Source organism: Muntiacus reevesi, chromosome 7 (assembly GCF_963930625.1).
Source record: "Muntiacus reevesi chromosome 7, mMunRee1.1, whole genome shotgun sequence".
Lineage (NCBI taxonomy): Eukaryota > Metazoa > Chordata > Mammalia > Artiodactyla > Cervidae > Muntiacus > Muntiacus reevesi.
Window position 1 is genome coordinate 72608341 of NC_089255.1, and position 22564 is coordinate 72630904.

The window sequence follows — 22564 nt, forward strand, 5'->3', positions numbered from 1 at the left end:
TTTTGCTTTAAAGTGCAGTATGTTCAAAATCATCTCTCTGCTTTATACGCACTTCCCTCTGTTCAATTCAGGCTGGAAGGGACCATTTGGTTAGCATTCTTGTCAGCCAGCACTGTCTGGTTTTCATTAAGAAAGAAACTTGATGAATTTAAACAGCTGAAGCACTTATCATTTGATTTAGCAACCTCTAGAATATCCATTTGCCATATTGAGTATGAATAAAGGGAGTCATTAGATAGATATTTGTAAATCTCACTGCTTATTATCCATGTAACTCATTTAAATGACTCCATAAAAGGCATTTTGTGATTTTCCTGAGAGAAGCTTAGATTTGCATCTGGCAGGGTTATATTTGTTTAGTCTTTCTCACCCTGTAATGAGTAGCCACTTAGAGGAGCTGGATTATGTCACCAACAGCATCTTAAAAGAGTAACATGGACCAAAAGGTAACTAGCCAAAGAATCCAAGGGGCTGTTCACAGATAATAGCTACTTGCTCACAGCTGGAACAGTTTTCATGATCCTTTCCATGGTCCTTTCCTCATTCTTAAGAGCTAAAGAATGATTTTGTTGGGAAAACAATTTAGACTAAATCTGTCTCCCATTTACTGCCAAGATGTGCACAAAAGCAGACACTAACATGTACATGAGAGGATGAGGTACCAGATGCAAAAGGGGGTTTATAAATCATATTTCCATAACCTCCTCATTGATTTAGTCACAAACCCATCAAGCCAAATCAAAGGTCTCAGAAATTTCTCTTTTACTTTATTTAACTAACTCTGCAAATGCGTGCCCTGGGACAGAGTTAGGGATCCCCTGCTTTTAAATAGGTCAAGAGGCACATTAATTACCAATTTTTTGTGAATAAAAATGCATGCATTTCTCTTATTAAACCTTTCTTATAGGCAACAAAATTAAGTGATGCATTTAAATAGAAATGAATTAAATAAAATTCTGTTTCTATGGATGTAATACATGAGAACATCTCACAAATATTTGAGAAACTGAATGCTTCTAGGGGGCTTCCCAGGTGGCGCTAGTGGTAAAGAACCTACCTGCCAATGTAGAAGATGCAGGTTCAGTCCCTGGGTTGGGAACATCCTCTGGAGAAGGAAATGGCAACCCACTCCGGTATTCTTGCCCTGAAAAATCCCATGGACAAGGAGCCTGGTGGGCTGCAGTCCATGGGGTCACAAAGAGTCGGACACGACTGAAGCGACTTAGCACTATGCTTCTAGGAATGGTAATGTTAGAAACAGCAATGGGAGCCACCCATCCTATTCTCACTAAGCACCTAACAAGCTCCATCTCATTTCAGCCTCTTGCTCCCCTCTTAGGTAGAGAGAGCAGTGGTCTTCTCTTACAGTTGAGGACCCAGAGTCTGAGGGAGATGAATAGGTTTGATTCACACAGCTGATAATAGGGGTGTGTGTGTGTGTGTTCAATTGCTCAGTTATGTCTGACTCTTTGCAACCCTTTGGATTGTAACCCGCCAGACTCCTCTGTCCATGGAATTTTCCAGGCAAAAACACTGGAGTGGGCTGCCATTTCCTACTCCAGGGGATCTTCCTGATCTCCCCACCCCCATGCACCTGATCTTCTGTAAACCATCTCCTCAAACCATTTCTTTTCCCACCTATAGAATGGGCACATGTCAGACTTCCCTGGTGGTCCAATGGTTAAGACTCTGCACTCCCACACAGAGGACACAGGTTCAATTTCTCGTTGGAGAACTAAGATTTCATATGCCATGTGACACAGCCAAACCTTTTTCTAAGAAATGGGCACATTTCTACAGGTTCTTCTTCCTTTTCCTCAAACATCCAGCTTCCATTCTCTCCCTAAAGTACTTAAACATACAGTTCCACAAATGATTGTCTGTGATTCCCAGCTAGATACCTTTCACAGCGAGGAGGCTCCAAAGGCTCAGCATCAGCTTTGTGCAGAGATTTGTTTTCTGTGTCTCTTGCTTCTGGAGTCTCTCCCACCGCCATCCTGTCAACGTCCTAGACTGACTTCTCATTTGGGAAGTTGTTTTTTCCCTCTGCGAAGAAGTCGTTCCAGAGCCTCCCATCTCATTTCATACTTATTTTAGGAACAATGGCTGAGTTCACCACTTCATTGCCTTTTGCCAGTTTCTCCTAGCAACTGCTCTCAGATACAGCGAAAATCATGTTTAGCTTACAAAATCCAATTTAGAAGAAAACCAAGCAAGAGTTTAACTTGTTTCATCACAATTCGTGTAATTATAGAGATGCTTTAGGTTTCTCTGCTCCCTGACTTTCCTGTCAAGTAGCTTATAATAACAGCTAACATTTATGGAGTGTTTGCAGTGCGCTGGGCTTCATGCCAAGCGCTTTACATGCCTTGTCTTAATTAATCCTCACAGCAACCCCCCAAGGTGTACCTATTATTACCTCCACTCTCCTAGAGGAAACTGAGGCTCAGAGAAGCAAAGACCGCCTCGCTAGAAAGTGGCAGGGCCAGGACATGAAACTGTGTTTAACCACCATGCTCTTCTACCTCCCCCCTCTAATCTGAAAAGAAACCCTTAGGTTTGGGGCTTCTTTATTTATAGACTGTATCTTTCTTAAAGACTTTTTTTGATGTGGACCATTTTTAAAGTCTTTACTTAATTTGTTACAGTATTGTTTCTGTTTAATGTTTTTATTTTTTTGCCATGAGACATGTTGGGTATCAGCTCCCCAACCAGGGATCGAACCTTTACCCGCTACACAGGAAAGTGAAGTCTTAACCACTGGGCCACCACGGAAGCCCCTGAAGGCCCCTATTTTAATGTGTATATTCTCCCCATAACTTAAATGCTTTGCAAGTTCAAATTTTTTATATACTTTTGTTCAGTACTTTTCAATTTCCAAAATGTTTTTCGTCTATCATCTCTTTCTTATCTGAAAGGACATTTTATTTATGAGACATTTTCCTGTCATACATATTTCCTATTATTTATGCTCTAGAGTCAACTACATTTATGTAAATGTTTTATATCAGTTTATAATAAATAGTCATTGTTATCCCTTTACTTGCTTTACCTTCCTCTTTTCATTATTGTTTTTAATTTTCAGCCTACTCTTCCCATCCTTTGTCATTTGTGTATATCTGTACTGCAGCTGGATTTATTTGGCAATAATTAATACCTAATCTGTGCCACTTTAGCTCTAAGATCATGATGCTGATGATGCTTTATGCATTCTCTTTCCCAATTCCACTGAATACAATCTAAACATGGTGTTCTAAGCTCAGTCTTCCCAAGGTATTTCTGAATAAAACACTGGACCATTTTCCTTTTTTCAGTTTTTGGCCTCTCCTGTCATCTTCTTCACCCTGTGCATTTATTATTGCTATTCTTACTCTTTGTCTTAGCACCCGTTTCTTGGGTTTTTGACTTGCACCAGTGGGGTTTAAAGCCGCAAAACTGCAGCAAAAACCCTGTCATCAATGCCCATCGAGTCTTTAATACCCTCCCGCTGACTGTGAGGGTCACCATGACCCTCCTCATTTCCACTTTGTCCTGTGGCCATAGGAAATCAGTCACTTCGCCTCTGGGATCTGGGCTACAGAGATCAGAGGGAGACAGCCCTGCCCTCAGGAGGCCCACAGCCCAGAAGACAAGAGAGACAGGCAAGCTAAAGCGCGCCACCTGAACAAATAGAATAGACACGTGCACTGGGGTAGCAGAGAGGAGACAGTGATGGACGCGTTTGGGGAGACGGACTCAGAGTCAGTTTCTTGGAGAAGCCAACAACTGAGCCAGGATAATAAGTTTGTCAGGTGGACCAAACTAGGGGACTGGGGAGATCAAATTCCAATTAGGGAGACTGACACGTGCAAGTAATGGCCCAAATTTCGCCCACAAATGTTTTGATCAACCAACATGGGTATTTTTGATGTGATTCAGTGGCCAACATTGAGCAATTTGGAAACTTCATGTAAATATGCACATTTCTGACTTCTTAAAAAAATCAATACATCTGGCAGCACAATCAGCATTTCCTCATCAATTACAACTTTTAAACAGTTTTTTAAATAAGGCATTGGGTTGGCCCGAAAGTTCATAAGATGGTACAGAAAAACCCAAACCAATATATTCTGTTCAGTAAGCCACAATCCCCAACACCTCATAATAACCTATGCTCAAGCAGTACGCTCTCATTATCCACCCTTGAGTTGGCAATTTCTACCAATTCTTGAAAAAAAAAAATCAGCAGCCAATGCATCCAGCCTAGAAACACTCTTCCTCTTTCAGCAGTTGGGTCATCATGCTAATTTAATGAGATGGAATCTTTCTCACAAGTCCTTTGGTTCTCTTTCCGTCATGTGGCTCTCAAGTTGAACTTTCTCTCTGCATAACTTTCCTAAATTTTAAATAAGAAATAAGGAACTTCTCCGCTACTAGCCATTTCTTTAGATACCAGCTTACTGTTTATTGTACTAACATCTCTTCTCCCTGTTTACATAGAGTACCAGTCTTCCTTTTCCTTCTCGTCTCTCATCGTCACTCTGTCATAACAAAATCTCCATCTGTTTATTTTGCTCTTTCATCACATTTCTTTACATTTGCTAGAGAGACCTCAACAGAATGGTTAAGGCTCAGGCTCAGGAGACAGACACATTCCAATCTCTGCCATTTTCTTAGTTGTATGGCCTTAGGGAGGTTACCTTACCTCTCTGGACATCAGTTTTCTGAGCTGCAAAGGAGAATGGCGAGAGACTTGCCTCTCACCTAAGTGACCCAGTATCCCTTCCACAAGGTCTAGCTCACCTAGCTAGCACTGTTGTAGACACTGTGTCCTCTCAGATATGTCTGCAGCTGGGCAGACCTTCCATTTTATTCCTTCCAGTTATGCCTCATCTTATTCTAGAACACGTCCCACCTCCACAAGGACCACCTGGAAGAAACACTCGGTTTTCTTTCACTTGATTGGTCACTGTGAGTTTGTTTGCCTGTTTTTTTCTTCTTGTCAGACTCTTTTATGTTCTGTATACCTCTGATAAATTTCTCAGCTTCTGAAACATTAAGTTACAGCTATTATAAAGTTATCAGGAAAATGTTCTCTCAGTTTACATTCCTCAGTCTCTATTTTGTTCCTGAAAACACATCATTTTGGTAAAGCATGTCCAAGATTGCTAACATGTATATCTAAACAAAGATCTGCGAATCCTGAGCACTTGCAGATGGATTCTAAATATTTGACAGTGTAGGTCACTCTGCTCCAAGAGGCAGATGAAGTTGCTGCTACAAAAGAGGCTGTATTTCCTTGGGATGGTTTTGCATTTTGCATCTTGGAGGGCACACAGTTTTTTTCCAGCAGTCCCTATAACATGGCTGTGTTATAGGGAATAAGTCTTACCTGCATCAGGATGAATTCTTTCCTCTAACCATTAGAGTACCTGATCCTTGGTTAGCAATACTAACCTCACAACTGAGTTCTGATTCTCACACATATTTCCCAAATCACATGCAAAATCTGCTGCTTTTCCTGTAACTATCAGTACAAAATAATGCTCTATTAACCCAGTTACACAATAATGCCTTGATCTACTGTTTGATTATCTTCAGAAATGTCTGAATTGGGAAAGACAAGTTTGGACTCCTCGTGCACCATCAAAAGGCAAACTCTGATAGGTTATCAGCAGTACTGTGGTGGGGGTGGGGGAGAGACAAGAGAAGGAGAAAATGTGCACTCTCCCATCTTGCAGGACCAGATGGTCCAGAATTCCACATGTGAACCTGGCTCAGTCCAGCTTGTCCTGTAATTTCCAGAGTCAGTTGAGGCTTGTGATCTTAGCCGGAAGGTATTCTAAATACAACAGTCCCACGGCGTGGTCTGGATATTTTTTTCAGGATGACTGACAAGAGCCAGTACATTACAAGCACTCATTCAGTAGACACATTCATTAAATTAGTGCTTTTCACATGTGTTAATATTGTTAATATTGAGTCCTGAATACAATCCCAAACTGTAACAGATTTCAGGACATTATTAGGAAAAATTTTTCTAATCCTTATCCCTCGCTTCCCTTGTGGCTCAGCTGGTAAAGAATCCGCCTGAAATGTGAGAGACCTGTGTTCAGTCCCTGGGTTGGGAAGATCCCCTGGAGAAAGGAAAGACTACAGACTCCAGTATTCTGGCCTGGAGAATTCCATGGACTGTATAGTACATGGGGTTGCAAAGAGTCAGACACGACTAGAGTGACTTTCACTTCACTATCCCTCTCTTATATTCAATTGTTTTTAATTATATAAAAAAGCTATTTTCTAATCCAGACCATGGTCAAAGCAAAACCATAAAATAAGTTTTCAATATGTAGCATGCTTCCTTTGGGAAATTTTTTGGCTAGTACAGTAACCAATAACCATGTAGGGAAAAAGTGCATATCTGGACCCCACCAGAACAATTTTACCGCATGCTTAGTTTTCTTATCTGTGGACTTTCAAACAAGTGAGCAGCCTCATTTCATTGCCAGCTTGACTAGAGTTGAGTGATGAGGGTCAGAGTTTCCATCACAGACCAGGGAAAGAACACTCATCAAGTGACCCAGATTCCAGGTCTAGCTTATTCACTTTCTAGTTGGGTGTCCTTAAGCAATACAAATTGGCTGGTTGCTGCCCAAGACACCCCACGTTAGTGTCTTGCTTGGCCAATAGAGTATTTTTAAATTGGTAAATATTAATTAAAATCCAAATGCCCACGTCCTCTTCAAAAACACAGAGATGGCAACAATGAACCAACAATCCTGCATGACAACAATGGTCCAAAGCCAAGCAGACTGCCAACTTTAGAGAGGTATGCACCCACAGGACGCCGCAGTCTCTACCTCTCCCTGTTGTCTGGTACCAGCCCTATTTTACTCAGTTACCTAAGCTACTGGCCCTAATCAGCATGTGATTTTGCTACCCTGTTTTAGTCATTTATCTGTTGGTTTCCAGGAGCTCTCCGTCCATCCACCCTCTCCTGGATACACTTTAATTTTTCAATTATTCTTATAATGTGAAGCATATAATAAACACATTTTTCCAGATGTCCTTACTATTAAAAAGTCCACATCAAATTGTTAGCTCATACTGAGCTTGGGAGCAATTAAAACCCCAGGTCTTGCTCACATGAATTATCTCATGAAGCTGACTGCCAAACATGGGCTGCTTTACCTGCAATTTTTTAAAAATGAGAATCTGTAACTCTGGCCTGAATTTTTATATTTCTCATAGGGATCTGTGATTATCCAATATGTCATAATATGAAATCATCAAAAGCTTTGAAATAAAGCCTTAGGCAAGCACAAGATATTTTGTCATTTAAATACACGTAGACTGTATATTGACAAAGAGGATATCTGTGTCAGTAGATACATTTTATGACCTTTATTTGTATGTGTTTTGGGAGTTTTTTAACTGCTTAACATATACCTTTTAATGTATCTTAAAACTGAATAATATAACCAATCAGATATTACTTTGCTGAGAGACACCTTGTCAGAAGTGCATTTTAATCAAAAATGACCTCTAAAGTCATATCACTCTCTATAAAACCATTCTCTTTCTATGAGCTTTATTAAGCAAGTTGACACCCTGCCCTACTATGCACAGAAGGGAATTCATTTCACTTGTACCATATTCACATGTTCTGCATACAAATGAGAAGGCACCAGAAACAGCATCACCTACCCTGTAGTTCACAAAAAAATACTTAAACTATATCACTGGTTTTGAATCCGCTCTTAATATTTATGTTTTATGTTCTTATTCTTATGAATAAATTTGTTGTTTATCAGAAGCAATCCACAGTCATTTAATGTTAATATCAGAAAGCAAAATATGTAAAAACCTCAAAAAGTAAAGCAGATGCAAGTTGAAACGCAGAAGGAAAAGACGTGATCCCACCCATCCCCGGGCTGTGTGTGAGTCAAGCAGCGGTAGCTCCTGGCTGGGCAGAGGGCAGACACCACTGCGCCTTGCTCTCTCTCCTCTCACGCCTCTCTTTGTGTTTTAGATTGGAGCACAGTGCTACCTGGAATGCTCGGCCCTGACCCAGAAAGGTCTTAAAGCAGTTTTTGATGAAGCAATCCTCACCATTTTCCATCCCAAGAAAAAGAAGAAACGCTGCTCCCAGTGTCACAACTGCTGTTCAATTATCTGAGGTTTGAGACCCACCGCCACCCCACAGAGGGTAAGAATGGCAGCCAATCTCTGTGACCCAGCTCAAGCCAAAAGGAGGGCATGAGCAGAGAGGAAGCCCCTGACCCAGAGGCTTGGCCCTCCGCCCTGTGAGCCCTCCCAAGCACAGCACACTACCAGCCAACTGCCGCTTCCTCCCTGCCAGCCAGAAGCATCCACGTTGCACACGCCACGAGAATGCTGAGCCCAGATCCCAGCCAGTGCCACTGCCGACCACGTGGGAAACAAAATCAAGGCCAGCTTGAGTTTTCCATCATCCCCTCCAAGAACATGAAACTGATAGGAAATCATCACAGGAAAACCAAAAAAAAAAGAACTTGCTTCTTGTATTGGTGGCCTTACGTGATGTCTTTTACAAAACATGGGAATATGATACTAACCTTTTTTTTTTTCTTGAATCTGCTGTTCTACTATGTGTCTTGCATTAATTTGTATTATTCTAAGAAATTTACTAATTTACCAGTTTACTCAGGCCTTATAAAACCACGCCAAACTATCTTAAAGAAAAAGGTTTTTATGTTCATTCCTATTTTCAGCATGTTTCTACCAAAGCTATTAAAACCAACATGTACCTCTGAATGCCTGACTGTAAGAAGATACAAGGAAATGTTGAAACTTTCGGAAATATACGAAGCCGTAATTTCTGAACCCGGTTGAAAGAAACACCATCTGAATTGTTGCAGGTCCACATTTATTGCCTGAGATTCACCCCCAGAAATGCTTACGTTGATTGGTCACTTGATTTTTTCTACATTATATTGTCATTGTTGTTTAGTTGCTAAGTCAGGTCTGACTCTTTGCAACACTTTGGACTGCAGCACACCAGACTTCACTGTCCTTCACTATCCCCCAGAGTTTCCTCAAACTCATGTCCATTGAATCAGTGATGCCATTCAACCATTGCATCCTCTGTCTCCCCTTCTCCTCTTGCCTTTAATCTTTCCCAGCATCAGGGTCTTTTCTAATGAGTTGGCTCTTCAAAACTACAAATGAACTGTGCTTTTAAGAAAGTAGGATTTCTGTTTTTCAATCAAACTGATTAGGAAGAGAATATGGCAGACCTATCTTATAAAAAATTATTATTCATTAAAGTGAAATTTCCTGCTCCCTCCCTTCCCCACTGTATGCCTATTTCCTCTCTTCATTTCACACTGTCTCCCATGCCCAATAATAACTTGAATCCAAAGAAGCAACTGATCATGGGATGGAAAAAAGTTGCATTTAAAAGTCCCAAAGGTTAAGCCAAAGTGCCTCAATTTTTCTTCTCGCTTCAACTGAAAGTACTTCTCAGTTTGTCCCATGGAGCTCCCATTCTCTTTAAAGGATATTTTTCAAGTATAACTGGTACTAAAATACTGCCCCTCCCTATTTCCTGTACTCATTGTCCCAAATGTGTATTTTGGTCTATATCCATGAGTACCAAGCTCTGGATCCACCTATGCCCTGCTTCCAAAATGGTGTGCTCTATGGAACAGGGACTTTGGGCTTGGGGAAGAGACTCTTCCAAACATCCAGGGATTCTTGTATCTCAGAGTGATTTATTTCCTAGCTTTTAATTAGAGACTGTGAAGGCTTCTAATTAGTCTTAGTTGCTTACAGTTATCCTGGAAACACCCAGGTAGGCACTTTATTTTTATTTCAACTGCATAAGCAAAGTGCCTCTTTGCAGAATGAAATTACACAAATTTTAGTTTAAGAATTTCTAGATTCACACTCCTGTTGGAAAAATCCAGTCTTTCTTGTTCTTTCTGCTCCCGGAGGAAGCACATTTAAAAAGAAGCATACAGTATTGGTCTTTTCTGTGAAGACCTTCCATGACACCCCCTCAGTTTTTTGGGTTTTGTTTGGAATTTTTGAAATGTGCTTTCCCTTCTTCTACGTTCCAAGTTTTATTTCTCTCCTCTCCCATCTCGTTGCTGAACATTTTCTTGAATATACACACACCCCACCTAAAAGAAAACGGGAGTTTTGTAAGTCAAAGCTTGACATTTAGAGAAAACAGGACATTCTCTCTTTGTAAATGGAAATCAACTATGTATAAACTAACTCTGAAGATGTTGAGTTCATCATTTACAAACAATAATGAGCATTTAGCCCTATAATAAATGAAGTGCCGTTAGCTGGTTTTGTTACATTATTGTGTGGTTACGTCTTGCTAAAGAGCCACTCCTCACTGATGTGGATGAAAAATTGAGAACAGTGTATTTGCTCTGCCAAGGAGAGTTTTCCAGATGTGTGCACTCAACAGGCAAATGGTTCCCCGGGTCATCACCTCCCTAATGGGCCACAGAGATTAACTTGTCCACAGTGGGAGATCTCTCTCTCACCTAGAACCAGAACCTGGAGAGACAGTGTCTGTGTGGAGCCCAGGCTCTTAGAGGTTTTAGGAGCTACTTGTTGAATAAAATAATGAAGAACAAAGCAACCTAAAAGAGTTCATGTCATTCCACCAAATTAATCATGTATTCCCTGTTTCATGGCAATAGGTAGTTCATGTCTCTTAAAAAAAAAGTCTTCTGCTATAAAATTGAATAAAACTATATTCTGAAACCAATGATTAAAAGACATAGAAATCTCAACAAGGACCCTTTTAAAGGCCTACACCATCTTCAAAGTCAAGAAGGGGCAACAGACCGCTACTGAAGGTGTAGTCTTGACTTTTCTGAGATAGAAGAAGCTATAACCCAATCTCCTCATTGTACAGATGAGAAAATACAAGCCCAGATGAGTTAAAAGAGATATGTTGTGACAAAGCTGGACAGATCTCAGCTTTTCTTCTTCCCATCCAATGCCTTTCATCTCCATACTATAATCTGTGCTGGTGGCTCAGATGGTAAAGAATCTGCCTGCAATGTGGGAGATCTGGGTTCAATCCCTAGGTCAGGAAGATCCCCTAGAAAAAGGAATGGCAACCCATTTCAGTATTCTTGCCTGGAGAATTCCATGGACAGATGAGCCTGGCCAGCTACAGTCCCTGGGGCTGCAGAGTCGGACACCACTAAGCGACCAACACTTAACTTTCACACTAGAATCTACTCATTATCAACATATTAAGTTGGAGTTTTGTAGGTATATTACCTGAGTTGCATCTGTTTATCCTATAGATCCTAACCATATTTCAAATATATGACATTGGCCACTATAATAAGATACAAATATACAGTGTAATATAATCTCAATTTCATGGCTTGATCAAGGAGCTAGTTACACAGATTTTTTTTTCAGTCAGCTGGTTGGTTGGTTGGTAGAATTAATGGACTTATATGGAAGACCCAAGTCAGAACCATGTTAACAGTAGAACTCGGGGCTACCGTCTGTCTAGAAAATTTATACCCAAAGAGCAATTGCTGAATGCAGTAACTGCAGCACTCTCAACAAGAAACCACTAAACTGGGAAATCAAAAATTGTCACACACGTATGACAGGAAGAGAGATTTGGTATATATTGAGATTTCAGTATGTCTGATCATGACATGCAAAGAACCACTTGGAAGATTTCTGGTCTGTGAGAGAAGTACCAGATGAAGTGCCTGTAACCATACACACAGTCTTCATAAAACCCAGAATGTGAAGCTAACATAAATATCATCATTAGGAGTGTTATTTCCTATAACCTCCCAAAGTAGAGGGTCTTCAAGAAGAAATGTATAACGAGTGAAGTCGCTCAGTCATGTCCGACTCTTTGTGACCCCATGGACTGTAGCCTGCCAGGCTCCTCCATCCATGGGGTTTTCCAGGCAAGAGTACTGGAGTGGGCTGCCATTTCCTCCTCCAATATAACTTGAGGTCAGCCCATAAAGAGGTAGTATTGCTTTCGTAAACGCAGATTCATCCGTAAGACCAAAGTGATGGAAGATTAAAAATCAAGGTTTAGCTTGAAAGGAATGTTTGACACCATGCTGGAGATGATCTTATGTCTTCATTTTTAAATCTACCCCTGTATTTAGAGGCCAGAATACAAAATGTGCATTCTCTTCTGCAGAGAGAACCACAGGTCACCAGCTATTCTCTTAAGAGTCATTGGGTAGGCTGCCCAAGTACAAAGGAAAACTCAAGAAAACATTTCATTTCAAGGACCATTAGAAACAGAAAAAGAGAGAGTGAGGGAGGTCAGGGAAACCAAACTTCTTGCGAAGAAAGTTAGGTTCTCTTAAAAAGGAAACATTTAGAGAAGGGAGAAAAAACTAAAACCAAACATGAGGCAAAGACACATATCTGACAGTCCTCCTGAAGAATCACTAACTTCTGCCTGGTCTCTAGAGCCATGGGGAAGAAAGCAGGGCCATTCTCATAAACAGCAATCTATGTTTCTGAGTCTCTAAGCAGAATCAGTCAACAGAATTAATTGTGTAATAATCCTAGATAATGCCACTTCGCGATTCATTAAAAGTGGATGAAATGCTGGACAGCGCCCTCTGGGTCTTTAATAGCCATGCAGGTGATCTCTCTCAAGCCTCCTCTGAGGTCATCCCCTTTCAAACCTTCTTCTTCATCCTCCTCAAGCCTTCTAACATGGAGCAGGCAGGCAAAGGAAACTTACCAAGAAATATGAGTGAATAAATCAGTTTGAAAGTTTCCTTGAGAATGAACATGACTTAAAACCTGAAAAGGATGACTGTGGGATATCTGGAAAGACAGTTACTTGTATGAAGAATATTTATTTATCTTGGCAGAATAACTCTAAATAGGAAGATTGCATTTAAAATGGACAATGGTGTTACCTTTCTAAAATAAAACATTTCTAAACTCCAAAATGAAAAAATAAAATGCACATCAGCAATAACAGAGTACAACAATATGAGATAAGGCAACAATTCATGGTGCTTCCATGGTCAACAAAGAGCAAAAAGGAAATTAAAGCACCAAGCTCTACACACTAGCCCATCAAGCATTAGAGGCTCAGCATTGCTCTTGGGGGATCTTTTGGGGTTAGGACAGAAATGAGTCAAGGAGGGTTTGGCTCATCTGTGAATTCATGGGATGCAAGTTCAGTAACAGTTCTTGGCTTTTAACTTCCACTACAAGAAATTAGAGGAAAAGCTACATGATTAATCTTGGTCACAATCTATGTTTTTTTTTTTCCTCCTTAGGGAATATCCTGTTAAAATCTAGAGTCATTTTGTGCATGTTTTAAACATGTTCTACCATGGATGTTCTACCATAGAAACATGCATGTTTCTAACATGTTCTTTCATTTTGTTCTGAGTTCTGCAGTGACTCAAAAACTTTATGATATGAAGCTGGTATAATTTTGTATTTTCAGCCATGTCCTCCAAGCCTCTCGGTATATGCAGTTATCATGGATGAACAGGGTCTGATCGGTGTTTTAGTGATGTGATATCTGGAGTAATTTGAGGAGAGGGTCCCTAACACCCAGAGCTGAATCTTGCCTGGAAGCACATTTCGCCTCCCAGAGACCCTGAACAAGTCAGTCTTTTTGAGTTTATGTTAATTTGTTAAAGAAAAAACAGAAACTCTTTCATAGCAGGGTGGTATGTTTGGGACAGCTTTGTAAACACACACCTGAAAGTGCCACCACCTGCTATTTTTTTAAATCAATTTTTGTAAGCAATCGGATTTTTTCTCACAGAGGGGCTGTGGGCAGAAGGTTAATGAATTCTACATTCCTCTCATCACCTGGTTTAAATTGTTTTGTTTGCTCTGAGTACACAGTAATTGCTGTTTAAGTACATCTCAGGAGAATTTTATCCCAATGGAAACAGTCCACGTTCCTCCTCAGGTAATCTCGACAGAGAAAATGATAGACACGGGGCACATGGATGAGCTGCTTGCAGATTGGCTTTCTTACCATCTGCTTCTTTGTAATGGCTATTCTGTGTACACTTTTTGTAATTAACAAAATGTCATTTCCTGCACTGTAACCTTGAAGTTTATCTTGTGCCATATTCTGACTTTTAATTCATTATACACTCTTTTTTTCCTACTCTCATTTCTGGGTTATCTGAGGGTGTCCCTGCCAGCCACTCAAGAAAACTGCCTTCTCTAGCCTTTGTTAGAATGGGAAATTTGCTACTCAAAGAGTGATCCAGGGACTAACAGAATGGGCACAGCCTGTGAGCTAGTTAGAACTATAGAAGCTCAGGTCCCGGGCCAGACCCACTGAATCTGAAGCTGTATTTTAATAAGACCCCAGGTGACTTGTGTGCACTTTAAAATTTGAGAATACTGGCCTATGAGACAACCAAGTTTGTCATTTAGTCTTTACACCCAAACATATAGCTGCCAGATGATGAAACCATCGGCTTCATCTGTCTCTGATGCTATCTTAGGCTAATATTTGAGTTGTCCACATTTACTTGATGAAAAAAAAAAAGACTTTCAGAAGTCCTTTCTTTTGCTCTTCATGTGCTTCCCAGCTGCAGTAAAAGAAATGGAATCCAGAGCAGAAAAGCAGCATCTGGTTTGAAAGATCTGATAAATCTCAAGAACTTCTTTTCCGAAACTCTTTCTGGCTTCTATAAGGGAGAGAAAAAAACCTCCAAAATGATTTTCCATGAAGAAATAAGAAAGATTTATATCATGTAACATTATAAACTTGTAAGATGAAGATAAAACAAATTTCTGAGGCATAAAACTTCATTCTTCACTGTTTAAGATAATATTCTAGACAGTTCTCTAGAGGCCAGAATAAGGGTTGACTACAACTTCACCTCTACGAAGGGCATCCCCCTGATTTAGATGTTTATTGCTCTAAGCACAGACCAGAATTGTCATCACTTGTTCAACACATTTTCACTAAACATCACAAGGGACCACGCCTCATTAACTCCACCCATATCCCACCTCGTGTACAAGAGCCCTTTAAAAACTGAAAGTTGTACACACACATGCTTAAGCCTCTTATCTTATTCACATTCCATTGTTGCTCCAGAAGACCTGAAGGCAAATCATACCTACTTTCAAACAAAGAAAGTGCACAAGGATCACCACTTCTTTTGTACCTACAAATGGCCTACTAATTTTCCAGCTACAATATCAGTGATTCCATCCCAGAATTAGAAATTGATGCTATTATGCAGATACCATCACTAAAGGACCACCTCCTCTAGAAAGGACCACCTTCTGTCCCCTGCAGCTCTGATTCTGGTCCTATCAGTCAGCTATTCCTTCATGTTCAAGGCTGCAGGAACCACCTGTGTCCCAAGATATCCTTAAATTGGGTAGAGCTTTTAAATTGGGACAGTTTTTGCATCTGGGAGCAGCTTGGCTACCCAAAGCAGCTAGCATTCTTGGAAGAGTTTAGCCAAATCCAAAAACAGAATCTTACTATAGATGATTTTCATTATTGCAGCCTCTTACTCATAACCACTGGTGCCAGCTGCCAAAAAGCACTTCTTACACCAGGGGCTGTGTATCCTCCTAGGGCCCTGCACCCCCACCCCCACCCTGCACCTTCACTCCCTTCTCCAGGCCACAAAATAAAGCCTGTTTTATCTTCCTCATAAGAAACTAACAGGGCAAGAACACTGGCAACAATTATCAATCTCTCTTTTAAGAATCCATTTACTTATCATTTTTAAATGTCTCATTTTCACTCTCTTTATTGCAACACAAAAACAAAATCCCAGTCCAAGAAACTGGAAAGTCCTCTGCTGAATTAAGCACTTTGAAATAATCAAGTGCCAAAGGAGAGAAGCCTCTGGTCACAACCCAGTTGCTTCTACTCTGCTGGCCAGCAGCCTGAAGCGTAGAGAGGCTTGAGTGAAATTATGGTACATTAGTTCCTTTTGGTTCGTCTCGAAGGTGGCTCAGATTTTGTTTATGCTGAAATTTGCCACTGATTTCAGCTGGACTTTCTCATTAACTAATGTTTATGTTTCAGTTGGGAGATATTTTAGCATTAGCATCCTCGGCTTGCTCAAACAGGAGCTAAAAGGTGAGCAAAATCTTCCTTTTAAAGCCATTTCCAACATATTTGAAAATGCTGGATGTCATCATTCCACTCAGTAAAATCAGTCCCGCCAAATATTTTAGTTTTGATGTGCAGATACCAAGAGGGTAATGGAAGATGAGGGTTCAGAACAGCCTAGAAGCTTAGAGCACCTTCCTTCAAGGGTGCACCTCTCCGTGTATTCATAACCTCTGCATGAGCAACAGAGTGAGGCCGAAGAAGTGTGATCTGTTCATGCATTTCCTATGCAAGGAACTGGGAACCTCACAGGATTAAATTTCCATTTCAGTTGTATAATTCTGTATGTGTACTTTATAGAGATAATGACTACTAATAATTCATCAGTATCCTTTATTGTATATATAGAGAGTTTATTGTAGGCTTCCCAGGTAAGCTCTGTGGTGAAGAATCTACTTCCCAAGCAGGAGATGCGAATTTGATCCCTGGGTCAGGAAGATCCCCTGAAGGCGGAAATAACAACCAACGCCAGTATTCTTGCCTGGAAAATCCCGTGGACAGAGGAACCTGGCAAGCTATAGTCCTTGGAATCAGAAAAGAGTTGGACATGACTTAGTAACTAAACAACAACAAGAGTTTAAGTGAATAAATGTTCTTTCAAGTTAAGTCATTTATTATTTATGACTTAGGGATAGTTATATTTATTCCTGGTGGCTCAGAGGTTAAAGTGTCTGCCTGCAATGAGGGAGACCTGGGTTCAATCCCTGGGTTGGGAAGATCCCCTGGAGAAGGAAATGGCAACTCACTCTAGTATTCTTGCCTGGAGAATCCCATGGACAGAGGAGCCTGGTGGGCTACAGTCCACGGGTTCGCAAAGAGTCAGACACGACTGAGTGACTTAACTAACTATATTTATTCCTTGATGGTAATCATACCTTGAGCATCACCAAAACTACCATTATCGTCTTGGTAATGTATTGATGCGTGAGTGGTGTCTGACTCTTTGTGACCCCATGGACTGTAGCCCACCAGGCTCCTCTCTCCATGGGATTCTCCAGGCAAGAATACTGGAGTGGGTTGCCATGCCCTCCTCCAGGGGAATCTTCTGACCCAGAGATCAAGGCCACATTGATATTCTTTGTTAAAACAAAATGTTTTTTCTCTTTTGAAGAAGGGTATGTGTGTCTTTGGGGGTTTGAATGACTTTCGAAGAAGCCCTGATGGCCCACACTCAAGGTCAAAGCATATAATTCATCTTGTGTATCAGGAAGCCTTTTTTTTAAAACTCAGTTATTCAGTATGCTAAAGAACTACAGTCAGAGGAATTTAGAGTCAAAAATAAAGTCAAAGAGCCTAGGAAATATTTACTTTTCTCCTGCTAATGAGGACCTGGAACAGAGACTCAAATAATCCCTCTAAATTCCTTAACATTGGAATAAGTCTCTACTTACACTACTGGTTACAGTGCTGTGAACCTGCTCCTCTTTTTCTCATCCTTTTTCTATTTCTTTCCCCTGTGGTTAGACATCACCTACCTTCTCAGAGGTCTTTAGCATCCCCTTCATATATTCTAGGACCACAACAACCAGCCACTGAGCCTTTCAGATCTCCCTGTACACAATTCCAAACAACCCTGTTCATTAAAACAAAGGGAGATCATTGTAAAAGAAAATGCCAGAAGATTCATTTTACCAATAAGGAGCAAACTGTTTCTCTAGTAGAAATTTTCAGCAGCAAATAAAATTTTTAGAATTTTCCAAAGAATCCTTTTAAAGTTACTTCATAAGTTGCTTTAACATGTTGAAGAAAACCAAAAAGGTACATACTATTTTTAAGAAAATGTCTCCTGAATGAAAAAGATAATCAGTCCTCTTGGAAAACTTGATGAAATGCAACTTATTTTTTATCAATGCCACATTATTTTTGATTAGATATACAGTTTATTTACTATCTCAGAAATGTTTTTTATATTAAAAACCTAATTAATTTGAAGAGTTGAGTCACTGCAGCAGAATGTGGTGCTTTTGTGGTGGCTCATTCATTTCCTGATCAGGGGAAGAAGGAAAATGTGAATTCAATCAGCACAACTAATAAGCCCAGAAGTAGAATGTGTTGTGAGCATCTACAATCTCCATTGAAAACACTCTTATGCGGGGGGGGGAATCTAGAAAATTCCCCTTCTCCTTACCTGTTGTTAGTTGCAAAATAAACATGTCTCCAAGAGTAAGGAGTTGCTGGGAGTCAGTTTTGTCTAGAGCCCCTCCCCCACCAATAGGCATGGACCACCATCTCTGCCAGAGTTCACACTGCCTGGGAGATGAGCTGAGGGCAGACAGCCTTCATCTCTACAGCAGTCTCTTTGAATTTCCCTTTGAGGCTCTGTTTCTTTTCTCTCTCAATCTCTCCTGTTATAAACTTTGGTTTGAGTTATAGCAAAACACTGTCTTGCTAGAGGTTATAAAGGAAACTAGAGAAAAACTACAGTCTCCATAAAACAACGCAAGCTTGCACTGAGCTACCTCCAGGAGAGACAGCAGACGTGCTAATCAATGGTGAGAGAGAGTCTGACATCAATAAACTCAAAGACTTCTCCAGGCGAGAACAACTCAGAAGGAACACTCCAAAAAGCCATCGTGCTCCAATGTAAAGAATTTGGTTCTGGGTCAGAGAAACCTGGCATGTGCTGCCAATCAGCTGTCAGATCTTGGGGAGGTTATCTGGCCTCTCTGAACTTTGGTTTCATCATCTGTAAAATGGCGATGGCATTAACAATGCTTCGGCAATAACAATGCCTATGAGCACGATTGACACAAGATTACAAAGAATTAACATAAAGGGTCCTGCCCTACTGTATAGCATGTGGAACTCTGCTCAATGTTATGTGGAAGGCTAAATAGAAGAGGAGTTTGGAGGAGAATAGATACATGTACATGTATGACTAATTTCCTTCACTGTTCATCTGAAACTATCACAACATTGTTTCTTTATCAGCTCTACCCCAATAAAAATAAAAAGTTTAAATATATATATATATATATAAGCGGTCCTGTTTACAATAAGAAATCCATAAATGGTAGCAATATTTATATCTTTACTTCCAAACATAGTGCTTTGCACAAAATTAGAATTCATAAATACTTGTGGAAGTGAAGGAGGGAGAAAAAGAAAATGACAAGGAGGGACACACGGAAGGGGAAGAGGAGATTTGGGAAAAAAAATCAAGTTTATCACTGACAGACATTTTCCTCCTTTTCATTAATAACATTTCTGATTATAATAAATACGTACTGTAGAAGCTGTCAGAACACCCCGGACTAGGAACACCGTGGACTCCTCTCCAGCACCGCAGATCCTGCGGATCAGAACCCTCCTCCTGTTACGGCAGCTACGTCCTCCTCGCCTCTGCAGCTACATGTCACCACCAGGTCTCTATGTTCAGACCCCTCTCACCTCTGCTGAGACCAGGAAGCCCAGCTTCTCCTGCCCATCAACGCTGGTCTACAAAGACAGCCACTGTTGAGCTTCTCTGCATTGCAGAAGCCCCTCCCTAGCACCTTCCTCATCGCTTTAATGAAGGGAGGGTCCTCTGAACTCTCCAGGTGAACATATCAGGGCCCCTCTCTGAGGCTTTAGTCCTCAAATATTCTGCCAGGACAGTCTGGCATCTTCTCTTCATTCACGTAAGCCACCATTTCCCCCGAGATTTAGGGAGCCAGCCCAAACACACACTGGAAGGAAATTCAGGTGCCCTTGTGAGGATGCTAGTCTTGAGACATAGGAGAATACCCAAGAAGCTCTTCTCGAAGTGAGAAAGTGTGAGTCACTCAGTTGTGTCCAGATCTTTGTGACCCCGTGGACTTTAGCCCACCAGGCTCTTTTGTCCATGGAATTCTCCAGGCAGGAGCACTGGAGTGGGCAGTCATTCCCTTCTCCAGGGGATCTTCCTGGAGGGAAGATTGGAGGAAGACCCAAGGGATTGAACTTGGGTCTCCTGCATTGCGGGTGTACTCTTTACTACTGAGCCACCAGAGATATACAAGCTTATATTCTGCCACCCTCTCCTTCATCCCATCTGATACCCTCAAGATCCATTCCCAAGCACATTTCCCTGAACCCTGTCTGCTTTAGTCAAGTCCCGAGGTTCCTTCAATGGAAAATCTCATTCCTCCCACCAGAGGGAAAGTCCATCCCCAGCCGGGTCACCCTGAGGCTTGACCCTAATTTTCCACATAGAATAAATGAGGGGTTGTGGGTGGTATTTGAGGAGGGCAGGTATCACCATGTAAAGAGAGCAGCCTCCTCGGACGGGGCCTTGGCCTGGTCTCCGAGCACCAGGAGGTTGGCCTCCTCTAGGAAGAAGGAGCAGTCTATTTGGTGAGGGAACCTCAAGCTCATCCAGGGGTTGTCCCCACTGCAGTCTCTGTGACCCACTACTTCCCTGTGAGGAACTTAAGAACAGGAGATTGCCAGGGTGAGAGACGCAGCCTTTCTGATGATTCAACTGATCTTCCAATCAGGCCTGGGGCCTGGTTTTCAGCACCTTCTGCCCTCCATCTTCAGGAGAGAATCTCTTCCAATGTGGCTTTCATGCCAAGCCCCAAGTACTTTGATTGCACTTAACAACCAATCAGTCCCTACAGTCCTGATCATTACCTTGGTTCCCACATCTCTCAGATGTTGTCGATGTTGTATTAACCGGTACATACCTTTCCACATGCACCCCATCCCAATTCATCACAGCAGAGTCTTAGTAATTGTGTTGCTATATCTCCTCCTATGGCTCTCGAGACCAGCATTGCTATCTATGGCATTCTGGCTAAGTTTCCCAAAGATAGCTCTGGGGATTTTATCCATTGGCCCCCTTAGGTTCACTCCCCACCTTTCTCCAACCTGCTTCTTGGGTGGCCAACATTTATGAGCTGAACCAATGGACTCCCTAATTCTCTGCCTTCCCATTTGCAGAAGATCAGGGCACAGGAGCAGAGTGAGGTTGGAGTATTTACTAACCACCTTCCTCCCTCCCAGGCCTCATATTGGTAACAGCCACATCCTCCTATGAAAATCCACAACCCCTGTCAAAGAATCCCTTTCCTACAGTTCTCTTTGAGATCTGAAAATCACTTTCTCTTGGTCCTTCAGCATAGGTTGCCCACTGCTTCACACAGTGTTTGAGAGTGTCTCACCACCCCCTAGTTGGTTTCCTTAATTCTGTTTTCATGTTTGTAAACAGCCTCTTGGTTTAATTCTCCTCAATATCTCACTGCAGTATATTATTTGTTTCCCACCAGGACCCTTACAGATGCTTACATGACATACGGTCATGTCCGACTCTCTGCCACCCCCTGGACTGTAGTCCACCAGGCTCCTCTGTCCATGGGATTTTCCAGACAAGAAAGGGTTGCCATTTCCTTCTCCAGGAGATCTTCCCGACCCAGGGATTGAACCCAAGTATCTTGCATCTCCTGCACTGGCAGATGGATTCTTTACCACTGTACCACCTGCTACAGTCACCTTTTCTCAAATTCTGGCAAGCCATTCCTGCATCTGCTCCTTTTCCCTGAGTTTCTTTAAGAAGCAGTTCCTTCTCCCAGAAACTCCTGATGGAAGTTCTGAGGGATGGGTTGAAAACACCTGAGTGGTGCCATCCAGTCTTATCCCTAATCCCCTTCCTCCACCCCAGTGGATACGGCAGACACTCACGTACTTTTCACATTAGAGTGACCCTCTTGTCTACCAACAGATCTGCACTGAAGGTCGGGTGGATTTTACTCATGCCCCTGGTTCTGGGATGTCCACCTCAGCATCCCAATCCTAGACCATCAATCCTAGCATTTGCTTTACTGTTTTCATGGAGATTCATTGGTTCCTCATTCAAGGAGGACCCCTGGTTCCTAGTGATGAAATGCCAGGGATGAGAATACAGATTGAGCCACGTTTGGGACTCATGGTAACCTGTCATCTGTCTGTATTCCTTACTAAATATGACATCCTAAATGTGCAAGTAAAAATAACCTTGCAATTCATTTTAAGTGTGAATTGTTGTTATAATTCCAAGTGTATTAAAGACAAAAGAGACTGCTTTGAAAGTTTTCATGAATTCAAAATGCAGAGGAAATGCTTTATTGTCATTAACATAGATTTTTCCTGGTGCAATGTGAAAAAGGAGCGAGGCTCATTTCAACCCCCAAAATGTCAGAACTAAAGACACCTGCATAATATTAGAGTGGATTTTTTTTAAGTCACAGAGAATCAGCTGCTGTAAGATTTTAGAGAGGGCAAGAGCTAGACGATCACAGACTTTTTCCTCTGAGTCAGCAGTGCAGTTTTACCCCTACAAACACAGAACACTTTTGAGTTTAAAAAACTACAATTTAAAATATGCTCAGTGGTAAAGAATATTTGTGACTCTGATAATCTGGGAAATAGCTTTGGGAGAGTATCACTTGAGTCTAAATGCATAAGTTTAGTTTCATAAGTTTTTAAGATCAAGTGATAGCT

At 41.3% G+C, this 22564-nt stretch overlaps 1 protein-coding gene across 1 annotated transcript in view; it reads left to right on the forward strand.

The window, feature by feature from the left end:
* RHOJ (ras homolog family member J) overlaps nucleotides 1–10320 on the forward strand; it is a 91969-nt gene extending 81649 nt beyond the window's left edge. Inside the window, exon 5 of the mRNA XM_065940925.1 lies at nucleotides 8012–10320. Within this exon, the coding sequence (XP_065796997.1) occupies nucleotides 8012–8158 (147 nt within the window). The 3' untranslated portion in view covers nucleotides 8159–10320. The remainder of the gene's footprint in view (nucleotides 1–8011) is intronic.
* The last annotated feature ends 12244 nt before the right edge of the window (nucleotides 10321–22564 follow it).